Genomic DNA, 19,173 nt, shown 5'->3' with positions numbered 1-19,173 from the left:
TGAGCACACCCGCGAGCGATTAGGCAGAAAATAATCAGATAGTGGCCGCACCAAGGAACTTCTGAGTCAGAAACTGACAAGCCACTGCTTCAAAATATTTTCCGAATAAAGAACAAAGAGCAAAACACACTAACCCTGACTGAATTCATAATCGGAAAGCCTGGATAGCTTGGAATACATATTTAACCCCGCTTTTAGAACAAGCACCATATACGCTGCTTGCGCCGTTTGGAAATAGCTTAATCAGCTCCGAAAGCGCTTTTGCATGATCTCTGAAGCTGTGATCAAAGCTTCGTGTCGTCCACCTAGTCACCGTCTACGGTATCTCCGAAAACAGATGTTTTCTATGCCGCGCCGGCGTCATACACTTCCATTGTAAACAAGGAGGCAACAGAGGCAGTTGAGGCAAGCAATGGACGCGTCACCACGTGATCAAACATGGCAGCGCCCACGGGATCGCCGCGAAAAGGGTCAATAGTAGTGCGGTAAAATTCACTGTTGTTTCACTCAACAATCCGAGAATTTGGGTGACCTTGAAGACCGCAGCCGCCGCTCTAACTTGTTCTTTACGCGTACCTGAATTGCCCGATGAAACCTAGAGCTCAACTTAAAAAAAAAAAAAAATCAAATGGTTGATGAAGTGTCCTTGCAAAAACTTTGGGCGAAATGTACGTCGGCTGGTAGAATTCACAGGCTTGGTCGCAGTAGTAGAAATCGTCCGGGTATTTTTATCTGCAATGTTACAATGAAAAACAGTCCATTCTAAAGAAATATCGAGGAACTGAGAGACACGTATTACCATAGAGAATGATTATTCTCGGCGTAAACTGCGCAGGCGGAAGCTGATGTATGAGAGTGGACGTGGTGATAAAGTAAATTGAAAAATAGATCTACCTTATCAACGATAAACAGCGTGTTGACGACAACATGTTCACAAGGGATGATGGACGTGACAATGCGAGACGCGACAATGAAGACAGCATTTGACAACCACGTGTTCTTTCACCACAGCATCTGCTCCTTTTAAACGTGAATGCAAAAGGAGTGGTTAACTGCTGAACTAGGAGCCATACTCCGTTGTCATGGTCCCTATGTAGTTATTTTAACCGAGACATGTCTTCATGAAGAAATTAAAGACAAGGATTTGGTTCCTGGTTCCTACAACATATACGATTTGGTTCCTGAGGGACAGACTTTCCCGTGGTGGTGGTGTAACGATTACTGTGTGCATGAACTTGTCTGTTTCGATGTTTAGAAGAAATTGAAAATCACGAAAGATTGTTTCTGCTTCTCAACTTAAACGGAGTCTTTTTTAACCTTGCGCGGCATACCACCCGTCATGTGCCACCTCGGATTTCTTAACCACGCTTCATGAACGCATAGTTAAATATTCGAAAGCGACCATAATATAGTATCTGGTGACTTTAACCTTCTCAACATTAGCTGGAGAAAACTGCCATCTTTTTCCCTCGCGGAGCAAATAATCTTCGACACAATGATAGCTTCTGTCCTTGGGCAAGCAGTAAAGTTTGTGCTTCAATGCATAAAGCGACGTTTTGTTAAGAACTTAACTGGAACGTCAATGCATTTCTCCGCAAAGTTCGGGAATTAATATCTCGAAACTGGTGTCATCCTGAAAATTAATTCCAAGTGGATCCGCCTTATGAACTCCACAGCTACAATTTGTAAATTGAAATATGGGCCATCAGGTAATCAGTTAAAAACCTAATTAGTAAAATTTTTGTTGATTAGTTGATTATGCATTTCAATTTCTTGAGCAAGTAATGTCCACCTCTTCGAGTAGACCAGCTCATCAACTAGAATTGTGCTATCTTCCACAGGCCACCTTTAATTATTTTTGAAAGTGTTCGCTGAAACACCCTGTATATATCAACATTTGGAAATGTGGTGAACGCAATTTCAATCATGGATCCGAGTCCTCAACGGTGCGACGTAATGCGAACGCATTTACCGCTAAAGCGCCACTGAATGTTTTAAGATGAAAGGCCTCATCAGATGGTGGCCTTGAAAACGCGGCGTGCGGAACAGAAAGTCATGTGAGCTCGCCTCGCGCAGAGACTCGCGTTCGTCGTCTTTTTATTTTATTTTATTTATTTTATTTATTCAATACTGCAAACCTTGTACAGGTCCAAGCAGGGTGAGTAAAAAGGTAAACAAAGCAAATACAACAGAGTTAATAACGTTTCAAAAACATCAAATTGAGAACACATCAAATTGAGGCGAAATGCAATAAAGAATCATTCCAATCAGTTACAGTGCGAGGAAAAAATTAAAACTTGAATAAATCTGTTCGTGCAAAATAGGGTGTCAGCGAAGTAGGATGATGGTGGCGAGTATGCCTTGATGTTGAAGACGATAGATAGGGTGATGGATTGATTGCTAGGTGCCGATTCCACAGCAAGAAAAGAAATTGTAAACGTAAAGCTTTCCTTCTTTGTTCGAGACATTGAATGCCATTAGCCCGCATTATTTCAGAGGGTGAGTCATACGGAGAAAATTTCGAGCAAATAAACCGTACAGCCTTCCTCTGTACCTTTTCCAGACGGGAAATATTCCACAGCTGGCTCCGATGCCGCCCATCATGCCAAAGACAGGCAAATTTCGTTAAGATAGAGTTAATCCATGCACTCGAACTCACGACCTTCGGTGGGAGTCGAACCCTCGAGCTTATGTGGGAGTCCAGCCCACGACATTTGGTGTTAAGGCGAAGCTCAATGCAATAACATGAAAGTATCTACTGTATCTACTGTTGCTCTTATATCAACACTTTATGCGTTATTGTATTAATACAGCTGCCGCTCCCAAGCTTGTGTGTCTGGGAGACCGGAGCTTTGTCAAGCCGAAGAAATGTCGGCTTTTTTTACGGTTCTCCCCTTTTCACCTTGTGTATCCAGTGGTGAAAAAAAAAAAACATGACGATGATGATGATATGTTAATTAAGGCACAGTTAATTAATATAGAGTTAATTAAGGGACTCGAACTCACGACCTTTCGTGAGTCGCACCCGCGACGTTTGGTGTTAATTAGGACGAAGTTAATTAATATATAGTTAATTAAGACACTCGAACCCACGACCTTCGATGGGAGAAAACAAGTAATAATAATTGTGAGCGCTGTACAGAAATTCACCGTGAAGTAATAAGAAGTCGCATTGGAATGAGAATGTCAAGTAATTTAATGAATGTCTCTTGAGCGCGCAGGCTTTCGCCTTCACCCTCTTTGGCGTATATATGCGGAAGTGACGGTCAGTTTTTATTCTCTAGTGTATATTAATGACATAACAGCCTGCATCGATGACAGTGGTAGTATTAGGTTCTCCGCGGATGACTGCTTACTCTACAAACAATTAAAAAATAATCCCAGGTGGACATAATTAATCCGGAGTGCCCAGCTATGGCGTGCCTCATAATCATGTCATGGTTTTGGCACGTAAAACGATAGAATGCAATTTTTGTTTCGCTTTTTGACAAAGACCGTTCTTCAAGGGATTATATCGTTGATATCGATTTGTCGCTCGGCGTAAGACGACGGCGGCCAAGATGACGTAAATCCAAAACAATCTATACTTTAGATTGCAATGTAAACAATGACCAAGATGATGTAACGCATTCCAGTTTATTACTTTTACGCCATTCTTCTAGTTGTCTGAATGATGCACCACCAAGGCTATCACAACGATCGTCCAAACGTTGTGAGAGACGGACGGTAATAAAGAAACAAAATCGAGCGAGAGTAATGAAAACATTATAACGGGTCTTGCTGTACGCACGCAGTCCATTCTCGAAGCTCGCAACTCTAGACGTAAACATCGAACTATAATGAAGTTTTAATTATGAAAGACCTCGCTCAGGTTATGCCGAGCGAAAGAATCTCTGGGTGTATCAGATAAGGGCAATCAGAGGGGATCCCGGGTACATTCTTATTTCAACGAAATGTTTATGTGACTTTTCGAAATCCTTTCACACATCGGAACCGAGCTTACTTTTAGAGCACGCTTTTGTCTAAACAGTAGTTGGAAAATGCAGCTTACGCAATTCCACGATGTTCCTCATTTGAGAGAATCTAAAAAAAAAATTGTAGAATTTTCTATGCTTTCGTGCATTTTTATGCCTACTTTACACAACCTTGTTAATGGAAATAAAACAAGCTCAACCGCTTGTGCAAGCCCACTACACAAACAATAAATGCCAAACTTGGCATCTGAACAAGTGGCAATTTTTTTTAGATGTCTTGTTACTGCGAGTTTCTTTTGACATTTATTCCTGTGCATACATTGCTACCTGTTAAATGCACAGCAAAGTGTATTTAGCCTCTCGTACGTGCCGTTATGTTGTATTTAGGCGGCATATATTGGAAAATCGCAGAACATTAAGAATTAGTTCTCGCGCGCGAATTAAAAAAAAAAAACAATATCCAATTTCGCTCACAATCAAAAACAAGTTGCTTTTCTCCTTTGTTTTTCTAAATGCAGAGGAAAGTAATACTGCTATATATATATAGTAACTGTATTTCCAGTGTGGCCAATCCCCCTCGTGGGTACGAGCCACGTTTTGAGGCAACAACAACAACAACTGTATTTTTGAATAGGCCACGCATATTTAGAAAAATGAGAAGCACAACTTCAGTTTCGGTCGCTGGACCGACCTTTTTCAAGAGATACAGGGAATTCTCGTAACAGTCTCTTTACATCTTCAGGTAGAGAAAGAACACGCAAAATAAAAAAATAAAAAAGAGAGAGAGAAAGGAGAGGTAGAGAGAGAAAACCATGAGGGGGAGAGCCGATGGCCAGAGAGATTACTTCTTGGTAACGGGGTTCTTCACGGCGCGTTCCTGTCGTCATTGGCAGTGGACAGGTCTTTGATACGCTCCCCATTATGCGTGCTTTTACACGTGAGTCATCATTGGCAGTGGACAGGTATTTGACACGGTCCCCGTTACACGCGCTTTTCCATGATCGACGATGATTCACGGCGCATTCTCGTCAACAGTGGCAGTGGACATGTCATTGACACGGTCGCTGTTACGCGTGCTTTGGCATATATGACTGATGAGCACGCTTGTCATTTTGAGCTGAACGTGCATAAAAAAAAAAGAAAGTACACTAAGACCTGGTCGTGCCAGACAAAGAAAATGGAAAAACACGTTAGAAAAAAATGTCGAAAGAAGGAGAAATAAACTACAAATATAATGTTAATAGCGTGGCGAAATAAGCACGAAATAAAATACAAGGCACAGTAATGTGGATGGGTCGGTCCACTCCCCCAGTGGAGTAGGGGGCATTCTTTCAATATCATACACGTATTCGGCTTGTCTATGCGGAGATTCAGTTAATTATTTCATCATTATTTAGCTACTCTAACTTGTGGACTAAGAAACGAGAGGTTTTCCATGTGTTCATTTATGTCGTGCGTGAATTTTCTAAATTTGTGGATAAAATATGATTCTCTTTGTTCCCGTTCACGAGAAGAGCGGAAGCCTGACTGGAGAAGGGTGACTCGCATTTTGTCAAATGAATGCTCTGGCAGACTGATATGTGTTGAAAATTGGAGATGTGGTAGTGCGCGGGTGTGAGCTCTGTGGTTATTTAGACGGAGTCTGAACGCGGTTCCAGTCTGGCCTATATACTGTTAGTCGCAGACGCCACAATGGAGCATGTAGACCACATTGCTACTGTCACAATTTAGAGGTTCCTTAATTTTGAATGTAAAATCAGAGGAAGTAGCCTTAGCAAGGCAGGTTGAAGTCATGTGCTTGCAGACCTTGCAGCGTTGTTTACCACAAGGTTTGCAGCCTGATTCTATGTTATGAACTAGCTCTGACGAGGATATCTCTTTAGATTCCTTCCCCGACGATAGACAACTCGGGGTGGCTCTGTGAAAATTGAAGACAAACGTGTGCCCTGCTGCATAATATTAAAGTGTTTGGCTATAACAGTGTTTTGACGTGCGGTAATGTAGACAAGTAAGTGAGGACAAGGTTGGTTTGATTTTTAGGATGGCGGGGCTTTGAGCCCGTCAAAATTTCATTTCTGTCTAAGGCTTGTGCTCGGCTTATAGCATCATCAACAATACTTTCCGGGTAGTCCTTCGCCACCAGGACCGTTCTGAGTTCCTTTGCGTGACTTTCGAAGGCTGTCTCGTCAGAGCAGATACGGCGGTATCGGTGGGCCTGCGAATCTGCGATGGCTGTCGTGCAATGCTATGGATGGCTACTTTCAAATGAATATATTGGTGGTGGTCTGTTGGCTTCTTTACTACAAGTAACACTGGGAGCGTTAGCCAGCGCCACCACTCAGAAACCTTGGCGGCGGATGTGGAACATCCTTTCTGCAGCAGGCGTCACGAGTACGTGATCTTTTTGGGTGAAGGCAACTGGTCAATAAACCTACATATGCTAACTGAAGGCATCAATGTTGCCGAATTATATATACATACGCTGCGGTGTTCGGCGCCCCGCAAGCGTCAGTTCTGATCATGGCTTCCGTATGTGCCATCAACTCAAAAGCGACCTCAAGGGCTAAATATAACGCGCGCTTTATTATACCGACCAATCTTATATATCCAGGCAAGAGCTAGCACAATAAGCCATGTCTACGATTGTGGTTAAGGTGAGCAAGAATTTGCGATACCGTGTTCGGCAATGGTAATAGAGGGAATCAAGACTGCTCGATTGAACGGTCGGTCATAAACAGCAACTACAACTATATGAAGAACCGCCATTGGAAGCCACAGTATGGCCACCAAACTGTGCTATCTGTGGGCATGTCTAGCTGCATAGGCCTATCATCGTTAGCTTTGAAATGGTGCGCTGACGAAAAGAAAAAAAGAAAGGGCCAATGGGGGATGCACGGATATTATCTAATCCGGGACATCAAGACAGTTATTTGTGTTCTAGGGCTAAACTCCAATGGATAGTCTTCGCTACAGCCACGCTGTGTCTGCTTCCATTTTTTGTCCCGTTATGGTGTACACTATAAAATGCGGGCCCCGGTTCCGGAGCCCGCATTCAGGGGCTCCGGAACCGGGGGAGGGGGGGGGGGGGGGTTGCAGTGGGGGTAGTCTTCCCCACACGTTCTAAACCAGTTGGGGCATGCCCCCACATCCAAAGCTGTTCCGACCGCCCCCCCCCCCCCCTTTTTTTTTTTTTCACCCTCACCATCCGTGAGGCTAGCGCGTATACTTTGACTCCAACAAACCAAACAAATTTTCCTGGAAGCTTGTGACTTCTGAGACTTTCTTTGTCGGCGCTGTTTCTGCGTCGAGAGCGCTGCGTGTTTTCGTCTGGATCAACGCATCTTCCACCCTGAAGTGGTTCTCGAGGAGGGGAAGGCTGGCACTCTATTCTGCAGCCCTTGCAGGGGCACCACTCAGCGCCGTGACTTTCGGGTGCCTCTCGTTCTCTCCCTGTGTAATTATTTACTAACCGCGGAGCGGAGCTGTTAATAAATAACAGCCTGCCACTGCGTTGCCTAGCAACCACCTAGCGGAGCGTCGCACGCTATATGCTCGGACTGCAAGTGCTTCGCGAGGCGTTCCCCGATGCCACAGACCACGAGGAAATGCTTATACACTTCGTACAACTTAGCATCACTTCGTATATCCAGGGCCAGCTAGGAACCGATCAGCTCCGCTGTGTCTTCAGCCTTGCGCCACTAGTGCAAGCTACCCCGACTTTTTTATTTATTTGGATATACTGTCAATCCCATGGGCGGGATTATTACAGGAGTGGGTGTACAGTAGTGAGCCCTGTTAAGGTGAACACCTCATTAGTATTCACGAGCCTATAGCAGTTAATGTTTAGCCCAAAATAGAGCAAACTATTTTTTGTTTCATCGGCATCATCATTAGGCGTCGTATTCGGCACATTTCCCCTCTGAAGTAGAAGGCATATGTTGAAGTTATACCAATTTGAATACTAATGAGGTGTTCACCCTAACAGTGCTCACCACTTTACAATAGGGACAATGTGCAGGTACAAGCATTGTTCTCGATATGTAAAGGAAAAATATAAAGAAAAACGCTCATAAATAAACGGCACTCAGAAATTTTGTCACTTTGGCGGGAGCACAGGCAGCATACATTTCTCAATTTCCTCTACAAGCTTTTCTAATGTTGGCTGCTCTATACATAAAATTGGTCAAGCGCGTTCTATTCCCTTATTACTTGAGGAAACAACAAACAAAAGAAGCGTATTGTTATTACAAAAATATTCTTTGTATACTGAGTCGTGCTTTTGGCGCACTTTCCCTTTTTCATTTATGTTAACGAAAGCTACGGCGTTAGTTTTGTACTGACCATTCAGCAATTGATAAAAAAAAAAAAACTTCAGGCGTTGTATCTTTGCTCTGTCGCGCAGTGTAGCTAGACCCGCGCGATGCAGAAGCTCAGTATAGGTGAATCGCTTCGCTTGTAGCGATTAAAGATGTATCAGTAGTTGGTGACAAGAATCGCAAGCGGCAATGGCGGGCGAATGCTGCTAATCACGCCAGCGAGCAAACTCTAGAGAGAGAGGGAGAGAGAATAAACATCTTTATTAGGTGAATGAAGCTTTGGAGAGGCGTCCTCACTCCAGAATGCCTTGAGCTCGGGCCGCGTCCTGGGCCCTCGCAATCAGCCGTTGTTGATCCTCGAGGTCGGAGATGGCCAAGGCTTTCTCTCAAAGCTCGTTGGTGTGATAAGGGTTCGGAGGGTCTAGTGGTGCCTCTCTGCAATCCCCTACTATGTGCCTGAGGGACCCGGGCTCTGCGCAGAAGCGGTATTGCGGAGAGAATTGTGTAGGGGCTATGAGGTGATTTCTGGTTGGGTGAGGGAATGTATTAGCCTGTAGAGCTGGAATCGCTCCTGCTCTCTAGGTAGTGACTTGTGTTGGGGTGCGTATGTTCTGCCGGTTAACTTGTAGTGTTGTGTGATATCTAGGTACGAGACTAGAGGGTGCATGCGCTTGGGTTCAGATTCCTCGGCGTCGGCTCGGTGGGTCAAATCTCGAGCCACGTGGATGGCGACCTCGTTGCCAGGAATGCCGTGATGAGCTGGCGCCCAGATGATCATGTCTGATCTCGTTGGCGGCTTTTGATTGATGATCTTGATCGTAGTGGCATGCATTCTGCCGCTAGCGAAGTTGCAGCACGCCTGTAGGAGTCGGCCACTATGACTTCAACCTCTCTTTGGGAGAGCGCGAGGGCTATGGCCGCTTCCTCGGCTTGGAGGGGATTGTTTCGGGTGAGCGAAATGCTGCTCCGATGTTCTTTGTTGACGATTACGGTGACTGTTGTGGCTGCGCGTCTGGGGTAAGACCCCGCATCCGTGGAGGCTGTAGAGGGTTGACTCAAGTATTGCTTGTGTATGGCCCGGGCCTCCTTTCACTGTGCGTGGTGCACTGGGTGCATGTTGCGAGGTAAGAGGAGGTACGGTGATGTTGCTCCGGATGGCATGGGCTAAGCCCACAGTCTGAGGCGGCGGATGGCTGAGCGGGGCAGAGAGCCCTAGTCGTAAGAGGATGGACCTCCCCGCTTCCGTAACCGCCCAACCTTGTTCGCTGGCTGGATAAATCTGCCTTGATCAGCTCCTCGGCCGTGTTGTGCACTCTTAGTCGAAGTAGGCGTTCTGTGGACGTATTGATCGGCGGGCCCATCGCCTGCTTATATGCCTTTCTGATCATTGTATTTTCTTGAATTCCGTCGCGTTGAGTAGTGCGCGTGAAATAGCGTAAATTATTCGAGACACGACGAAGGCTTGGACAAGCCGAAGCGTGTCCGCCTCCCCCATGCCTCTTGTCTTGGTTCTTATTAGTCGGATCATGTGGGTAACTTAATTGGGCTGTTGTAATCTTAAGCTTGTTAATTATTATTGTGTTGGCGCGATCCGACTGGAAAACCATTCCCAACAGTAGCGTACCCAGGATCTCTGCCAGGGGGGGGTGACAGTTTGCCAATACAATCTAAATAGCACTAATTTCAGTTTCTTCACGGGAAATTGTCAAAAAATGCGCTTTTTGTGAGTGTGCAGACGATTGCGCGTCTTACATCTTAGTTGCAGTACTCAAATGCGCAAGGAAAGAAAAGGGGTTAAACAAAAGAGGGGGGTTAAGTCGGCCTCAGGGGGGGGGGGGGGGTTACAACCCCCCCCCCCCCCTCCCGTCGGTGCGCCACTGATTCCCAATATCTTTACGCTCTGAGACGAAACGATGGTCTCACCGCGTGCTTCTTTCCCGGTGAGACCAGGAGTAGCTCCGACTTTTGGGGGCGCAGCTGAGGCCGCATGACTTAGCATAGTCGCTCACCACGTCAGCCGCTTCCTGCAAGCGGCAGACGTCGCAAACTCGAGATATCGAACGCAAGCGTTCACGGCGGACCGCGGGCATACCGTCGGTGACATCATTCTCTCCATCGCAGCCGAACGTGTGTATAACCTCATAAAAAGCAGTTAAATATGGTACTTCTCTATTTCAGAGAAAATAAAAGTGATTGATTGGTTGATTGATAATCATATATATATATATATATATATATATATATATATATATATATATATATATATATATATATATATATATATATATATTGTAGCACTCTTCAGTGAAGCACGCTAAACAAACTGGTTTATTGTGAGCGAACTTGTGCCCTGCAACTTAAGACTATAACACATACACACAATTGACAAGCAGAGTTAACAGGATCCCGTTCCACAGTCAACCACGTCCGCAGATTGAGCACACGCGCAACCGCGTGCGCGTGCACGAGAGACACGCGCTGTCTCGCCATGCGCAAGGCGTTGCTGGCGCTCTTCTAACGGCGGTGCCATGAGACGCCTGGAAGGATACCTGGCACGTGGAGAAATCTCTGCGGCAATATATATATATATATATATATATATATATATATACAGAGAGAGAGAGGGAGGCAGGTGAACTGCACGACGTGACGTGAGCCCCCAGACGTCGCCCCCACACATCATATATATACTTCCGGAGCCCCTGGCTGCATTTCTTCTAAATGATCATAAATGATCATGTAACAACTATAGCCCAACAACAAACTCACTTCTGTGCTAATTGTGCTGCTTTTTCATGTCACAAACAAGAATTTATAGCGACGGCTTGTTCTCGTGACAAGTTTGACTGCGTTGCTGGTACAGTGATTTTGTGCTGACAATCATGGCGCAGGCAAGGCTGGTATCCATGTGCTCTTAAAACAGCGATATCAGTCTACTGGACGAGGAGTGATTGCTAAATTGATGCAGCAATGATGGTAATTTCCAACAATATCCCAAGTAGTCAAAAGAGTTAGACCTCGTTATAACGAATCCTCTAATAACAACAATACCTTGATTTTGCGCGAGTTGGTTCATCAGCGCTATGGACGAGGACGAAAAGTACACAAACGACTGGACGGGCGCCAATTTTTCAAGTTGATGCAGGTGATGGCAGGGTCGAGCGTAGCCGGTGACGAGAGGATAGAGCCCATTGTTAGAGTGTATATAGTACACTCTACCATTGTAGAAAAAATTTGTAGCAACAATACCTTGATGTGGCCGAATCGGCCCATTTCGACAGTGTTCTTTTCAACCGGCGCTATGAACGAGGACGACAGGACGGGCGCCCGTCCCGTCGTTTGTGCAGTTTTTGTCCTCGTCCATAGCGCTGTTTTAAGAGCACTGTCACTAAAAATACCGGTTTTAACAATATATCGGGTATAACAATTAGCAGCTGCGACACCGCGCGAAGTTCAGTGCATGTTCCATGGCAAAATAAACCACCTACTACCATGTTCACATGCCACGTTGTCTGGCTACTGGGTGCCTGCGACGAAATGAAAAAGAACCCAAAATGCTGGCAGGAAAAAAAAAAAAAAAAAAAAAAAAACGAAAGGAAATCTCGAGCCGCCGCGCAGCCAGTGCCGCTCGCATCTCCCTTCCCCACCTCCGAAATACGTACGTGTCGGAGGGATGGATGGGCGAAACTTTAGGAGACGGAACTTTAGGGGATGGGCGACGTGAGAGACGCGTACACGGCACACGATGCGCCCAAGGCATGGAGGAAAGAATGACCGAAGGAGTGCAGGGCGGCGTGCACGACGGCACGCTACCCCCCCCCCCCCCCTCCTCAGCAATTTGCGTAGATTTATGGCAACAAAGTTGTAAGCGGTTTATTTTACAACAGAACACACACACACATAAGTTCACGGTGCTGCCACAGTTGCTTTCTAATACAATGTTTGCTGTCGGTTCCACGTCTTTTTTTTTTTTTTTTTTCATCCCAGTTATAACTATTGGTATAAGCAATGGAATTTTCTTGACACTTGGATATTGTTAGAGATAAGCTTTCTCTAGTTCATAATAGAGACTTACCGATGACCTAGCGCCAATTAAGTCGAAATCTGGTTACGTGCGATGCTGCTAGTAACTCGTTTGATGCAAAATTTTGAAAACTCCCGCGAGATGTCTGCTACCTGGCAACGCGCCAAACCGGCCCACTGCCGAATCAGCGGCCACGCCCACAAACTATCGCTGCCGACGCAACAGGGCTGCTTGGTTGTGTTAATTCTTTTTGTTTACTTTTCTATCTCTACCTTCAAGTTTATTACTTCGTTATAACGAGGTTTTGCTGTACTTCGTGCGAAGTGCTGTTCAAGCGACTTTAGGGAGAAATTAGGTTTATAACCCACATCTTATTAAACTCAATTATGGTGCAATAATCGGGCAAAACAGACCTGCTCCAAAACAAAGGATCATACTATTGAACATGTGATGTAGACCTATGAACACATTACTTACCTTCCATTAACAAATAACAACTCAATAACCTGCCTGCTTTAGCTATTGAAGTTAAGCCTCAAACATTTCTTCATTCTATAGTGTATTTCCAGTTTTGTTATAGTATAAACATTTAGCATTTACTTCACCCGCAAGAAAAATGATGCAAGACTCAATCTGCTTGCATCACTTACAAGTCCTGCATGCTTTGTTTTATAAAAGAAAATTGGAAGCATTGCTCATACTTCCATAATAAAGAAAACTTTATTGAGTTTGCAAAATCAATGCTAACAGCAACACAATCTTGATTGAAACCTGTTTATTTTTGTCTCAGATCTGAGACCCTGTATGCTTCAGACTTCTGCCATGTGCACTTCTGTGATGTTTGCTATCTTCCACTTGCAGCACTTGTGTGACAATTTATTCATGTGATTCACAGTACCTTAAATAAATAATGTGTTGCTAAACAAATACGTGAAGAAATCATGACATGAGAGCAGCGCAAGATCCAAAAGACACAACCATAAGTATGCAAATAACTGCAACCGGGTGGTTAGCACTGACCACTTCTGACCCTCAATGATTACGATGCACTGTAAAAGCTGCAGCCATGGCTCACTAGGTTGGGATGGGCAGCATGCATCCAGCAGTGGCTTTGTGCGCTAACTAAATAACAGCAGGCCACAGGCCAGGCCTGCTCATTAAAGTGCTACTCCAATGCACAGAACTAGCCATTGCCATACTCATGGACAACCTTCTGTGGCCATGCAAGCCAAAGCTACACAACTAATGCACATGCATGATGACACACCTGCCTATAGTTACGAATTTGATTGTCGCTTTTAATGTGCACAAATTTTAATTTCGCATATCTACCGTCTTTGCGGAGATAATACATCTATACACCATGCAGAAATAATAGCAACAACAAAAATGGGGCCACCTGGCACATTGACTAAACAATTAACTTGCCCTTCTTTCTGTGCTGTGAGTAGTGCTCTGAACAGATTATTGATGCAGTTACTATCAACTACTAAATATCAGCAATGAATCGTCTGTTCTTAGGTCTGTGTTGAAATTTTTACCACCTTCAAGCAGGGAAGCGACAAACACTACCATGTAAAAATGCATAGGAAAAAGCAATATGTTCAAACATGCACAATTTTTATCTCAATGTATCCAACAGGACAATAAAACTGTAATAAATTGTTTCTCAGCATTCATTCCTTTATTTTGCTTATTACAATACCAAAAAAAGTAAATATAATGTTGCTAAGCAGTTTGCTTTCCAGCCACCCTACTGCACTAGGATGTCAAATCAAAAATGGTGTGAAAGCAATCCACACTAGTACTTCATGATATCACACATGTGCCGATTCTCTGTCCCCACAGCTATCCTTTGATGCATTAAACACGGAAAATTGTCCACAAGTATAGACATGTAGGCCCATTGACTTGCACACAGGTTGCTTCAATGTGCCCCGATACCCCAAGAGTTTACTTCGCATTTAGGCAAGTTTTAGCTGTACAGACGACTTGACCCACTCCTGGTGAGCTCAGGCAAACTAAACGACACTCACATACACAAAGAGAGGCTACCGCCACAAAACTTGGAAGTGCAAATGTAAGTACCACACATGGGAACAAATTAAATGGACATTTGAAAACTCTCTAGTTGCACAGTGCTGCACGCAACTGGAGATAGAATGCCGTGTGGCAATGCTTCTCTGGCACCACCCTCTAAGCTGGTAACACTTCCCAAGATGTAGCCGGAGCTGAACAAGTTCCCCCAGGGGCTGTTATACAATTTAAAAATTCGTATAAATAGAGGCCATTTCTTCTCATAGACTAAAAAACATTGCCTTCTGTGGACCTCCACTTACTTCGTGTACGAAAGTGTGTCTTTATTGCCCCTCCAGTATGTGCACCCCCCTCCACAAACACTCACAGACCCAACTGTTTGTTCACTCAATGAGTTTCTTGGCCTTGAAGAACCGCCTCAGGTAGAGAACTTGCCAGGTGGCCAGTCCGAGCAGGCAGCACATGGAGAAGATTGAGAAGTACAGCACGCGTGAGTTAGTCGACTCGTTGGTGTCGCGCATCTCTTCCTCCCGTTGGCGCATGTATGCAAAGTCCTTCACCACGGCCTCCGACAGGTCCTCCAGCTGTTGGAGCTTCATCTGGTGGAACATGGCACAGGAACAAGCGACAATCACAAACAGAGCCAAGTGTTCCATAGTGCAAAGCTCTTGCTTATTGCAGAGTGTGCTTATCAGGTGTACAGCACAAGTGCACATCGAATGAATGTTCTATAGCAACACTGTAGCAAAACACTCCAGATTAATTTCGACTACCAACAACAGTTCTGCAACATCCACCTAAATATAGTAAGTACAAACGGATTTAATTTTTTGCATGTTTCTACTTGTGGAAATGCAGACGTGGCAACAGGGAATCGGACCTGCGACCATGTTCAACAGCTGAATGCCATAGCCACTGAGAAACCGGGTTGAGTATAAATGCACATATCGTGAATTTTTCAGCCCCAGGAAAAACAAGGGCCCAGGTACTATGGGCATGTGTTAGGTTAGGCAACCTGAAAGCTATCTGCAATAGCAGTGCATTTATTAACATTTCAGGCACAGCTTTTGCCAAATACATCGAAACCACCATGCAAGTAACGGACGCTACTGCCGAGACACCACTCCTCATGCACCATGGCTGGAGAAAATGAGGACAGCTCCCGAGGCCCCAAAAGTTCCATTTCAGACTAATGGAAACCGGGGCCTCGTAATGAGGATGCAATCCTGAAACAGTAGTGGCTTCCCTCACCTCTAGAGGCTTCAGCTTGCCCACTTCAGCCAAGCCTTGGTAGTTCTTGGCCTCTGCACCATGCTTGAGCTGGAGCTGGACTTCCCGGTCCCCGCCTTTGACCTCACTGGGCATCTTGGTGGTGAAGCACACCTCGTACACATCGTACGCATCTGTGGTGAAGGCGAACTTGCCTTCTTTGATGTCATCCTTGTTGTAAAGTATGTGTCCATTGCTGTCCTTGACCTGCAAGTGTTAGGTGGTCATTTTGTAGCAGGAATGAAAAGCGACCAGATGTCAGAACAGATGGTGAGACACGACACATGAGCAATGAAAAGGCCCATGAACACCTATCGGTGTAACTAGTGTGTCGGGGTCATACACTGCGCTAACATGTGCCGCCATTCTATCGTAAAATTGGGAATAATGTGCAGACTGACCACGAAAGCACTGTAGGACTTTTTAAAGTATGTTTGTTGTGAACAGCCACTAGACGTCATGAAATGTTTGAAAAGTGCTGCCTTGATCGCTTTCTTTATTTCTTCCTTTCTTTCTCCCAGTAGTTTGCCTGACAACAGCCACTTAAAGTGGTACATCTTGTACTGCCTTGAGCACGTTCTGCACCATGAATTCCTGTACCATTATGTTGTTTATTAGTGGCCAGTCATAGAACCTATGCTGTCAGGTACCACACGAGCCGCCAGAAGCAGCATGCTAACGTATCAGTGAAGCTACCATCCTTCAAACATCGACTGTAGTCGAACGCTGGGAAAACAATCACCGCACGCCTTCACGCAAGTTGCCTACGTCGTCAAAATAGCGGCGCAGCAGAATGCTGGTAGCGGACCAGCAACAAAATATATGGGCGTGTCGCTGTCGTTTCTCTAGGCGGAGATAGCTGCATACCGTTGACAGGCATTAGAGCTACACATGTCTCCGCCATCCAGAACGCGCAGGCTCAGGCAGCGAGTTGCGACGCACGAGGCTTTGTTTTGCAGCTAGCTCTCGACTTGTACACGAGATCAATGGCCAGCGGCTGGCAGAAGCTTCACGCTAACGAGGGTGCACATCATCGCCGTTCGAACAGCTGTGCACATCATGCTCGCAGTACTCACTGTCAGGTCTGTCTTGTGACCCGGCGTCTCGGAGACGTGGTACTCGCCGGAAACGAGGACGTCTTTGAGCACCTCATCCTTGAGACAGCGCTTGGTGTTTGGTTTTATGTGAAAGCGTATGGCGTGCGCTACGCCTAGATATAAAGTCAAAACCGATAATAAGGTCGCACAAGACACCATCGTACTCAACAGTCGCAAAATATGTGTATCGAGGCGGTTGAACACTGACGTGGAAGAAGGCCGAAAGCGGATAAGTCAACGACTGCGTTGTGGATTGGATATCCCTGGATTGTTCCGACTTTTATGAATAGCGCGCTGAAGCGTGGGAAAAAGCTTGTGCGTTTACGTGCTCTATTATGTATAATAAATTGTTCTATATAAATAAATAATTCGCAAGGGTGGTTGAACGGGCATGCTGGTAGTGTTTCAACTTGTCTACGACGCTTTTGCTTTAATTATTATCATCATGATCTGAAAGTGGGTAAAAACTGCAGCGCTCCTTGTGGGTATCGACGCAGGCGATGCCGTACTCTCTAAACTGACGCCGCTTCCGTACTAAGAGATTTCACAGGTTGCCGTAGGCGTGGGGCGCGAGTCTGGTATGTTGTCGTAGTGCTGTAGTCCTCTCTACCTGCCAGTGGGAACTAGCGACACTACTGTACCTGGCGGAAACGGGTGGATGACGCTTGCGTCCGCTCCTGATCGCAAAATCCGCCGCGGTCGGAACTTGACCGAACACCGCGCGCGCGTGCCGTCGCACGTGTCATGCGCCCTGTAGTGTGTCGTCCCGAACAGCAGCGGCCAACGACGATCAACAGGTGTCCGCCGCCGCAACCAACAGCATCATGAGTGCCCAGTACCGGCCGTACCGTGACGAGGACAACGGCGGCGATAGCGAGCCGATGACATGGCCCGACCACGAGCCCACGGGCGCGGTGCAAATCTACGAGAAGACGACCGAAGACATCCGAGTCGTGTCGCACCGCAACCTGGTCATCGGTGGCTTGGGCATCGCGCTGCTGGGAGTGCTCGCGGGGCTGCTGGTCGGCTATTTCGCGCACACCGAGCACAGTGGCTGCGTGCGGGGCAAGTCGGTCGCCATCCACGCCGTGTACGACGCCGACCCGAGCATCAGGGCGCGGCTCTTGGCTCTCGTCAGCGCTGACGGCATCAACCGAACCGCAGGGTCAGCGCCCTTTTATTTTTTTTTATTTTTTATTTTTTTACGCACCACCTTCGCACGCGCCCTGCTCAAGCGAGACGGGCGTGCGTCATTCTTGGGCGCCTCCAGCGGCGCCCCCCGGCTTCGCCGCTTTAATCTTCGTTAATACTTCCGGCACAATAATGTATGGAAGTGCGATCGGGTTTGAAGTAGGTAGGAGAGTGCGGGTAGTCTGTAAATTGCCGCGTTACCTGCCGAGGGCAAATCGCTGCCAAATGAGTCGTTGCCCGAATTGAGTCTGCTAGTTCAAAAATTGGCCACCTGAGATCGCCGGATTTGGCAGTAGAACCTGTGGCAAAACGGTTGAAAAGTCGTGTCCCAACTATCAAAGCTTCTTGCAGAGCACGACGTTCCTGGCCTTCACGGATATCCAAACAGTGAAGCATACTAGCCGCATGTGCCGAGAAACGTCTGCTGTACGCAGCCAGCACCTCACGTGAATCATAGCGGATGTGGCCTCCGTTCTGAAAGTTCTGCCCCACCACCACGACGCTTCTTTCCCCTTTTATTATTTTTTTTATCTGCTGCAATTCACTTCAGGGCATTTTTCGGAAGTAAATGCAACACAATACTAGGCCCCAGATAGACAGCAAACTTAGTTGCTGCAACATTGCCTCTTCTAGTCAAGAAAATTGTAAATACGAGATGCCACTAAGTGATCTTGAATTCTAAAATGTCCAGACTACTTGTTCTTCTGGATAAACAAAGAGACGTTTGAGCATGACACAGTGAGGATTGCTTAGGTCATGATATCTGGCACACCTTTTGCAGTGCAATCTTGTGAAATTTTAAAAGCAAACAAAAATGAAATAAAAAAGAACTAATCACCTGCCCTGGGGGGGATTAACCTCGGCTGGGTTGTTTATTCTGAAGTTAAAAGATATGGAATACGTGTGGGTACCATTACATGCATAACTGTACCTGCTCAAGCCCTTGGTCATATGTGGCATGTGTGATGGGTTTTTCGGCCTATGGCAACAGTATAATGGTAACCGAGATCGGGCTTCTACCTGATTCTGCAACACCTGCACAGAATCGTGTGTGGGTGCGCCGGCAGCACTGCAATAAGTTCTGGCATAAACATTTTCAACTTAAAATTTTTTTTGCTTTCGATGAAGGACCAGGCCATCTAAACCCTTGAAAAAAAATTTACAGCTGTTGGAGTGAGCTAAATAGTTTACTGTAATACTTGATTCTGTACCCAGAATATGGATCCATCATGCAACACGGTCTCATTCTGTTCCTGCAATTGCTG

General features: G+C 45.8%; 2 protein-coding genes across 2 annotated transcripts in view; one reads left to right on the top strand and one right to left on the bottom strand.

Moving 5' to 3' along the window:
* Positions 1-13,015: 13,015 nt before the first annotated feature.
* LOC119464387 (transmembrane emp24 domain-containing protein bai) lies at positions 13,016-16,974 on the bottom strand. The gene is made up of 3 exons (XM_037725329.1): positions 16,697-16,974; positions 15,603-15,827; positions 13,016-14,950 (listed from the first exon to the last, which is right to left on the bottom strand). The coding sequence occupies exons 1-3, from the start codon at positions 16,874-16,876 to the stop codon at positions 14,735-14,737; spliced, it is 621 nt and encodes a 206-aa protein (XP_037581257.1). The 5' UTR covers positions 16,877-16,974; the 3' UTR covers positions 13,016-14,734.
* A 194-nt stretch (positions 16,975-17,168) lies between these two features.
* The window catches only part of LOC119464386 (putative N-acetylated-alpha-linked acidic dipeptidase), a 44,646-nt gene continuing 42,641 nt past the window's right edge, over positions 17,169-19,173 (top strand). The window contains exon 1 of the mRNA XM_037725328.2: positions 17,169-17,882. Coding sequence (XP_037581256.1) covers positions 17,542-17,882 — 341 coding nt within the window. The 5' untranslated portion in view covers positions 17,169-17,541. The remainder of the gene's footprint in view (positions 17,883-19,173) is intronic.

The sequence above is a fragment of the Dermacentor silvarum genome, chromosome 9 (assembly GCF_013339745.2).
Source record: "Dermacentor silvarum isolate Dsil-2018 chromosome 9, BIME_Dsil_1.4, whole genome shotgun sequence".
In the NCBI taxonomy this organism is placed as follows: domain Eukaryota; kingdom Metazoa; phylum Arthropoda; class Arachnida; order Ixodida; family Ixodidae; genus Dermacentor; species Dermacentor silvarum.
The sequence above is the reverse complement of the archived record's forward strand: the minus strand, read 5'-3'. Positions and strand labels throughout refer to the sequence as shown.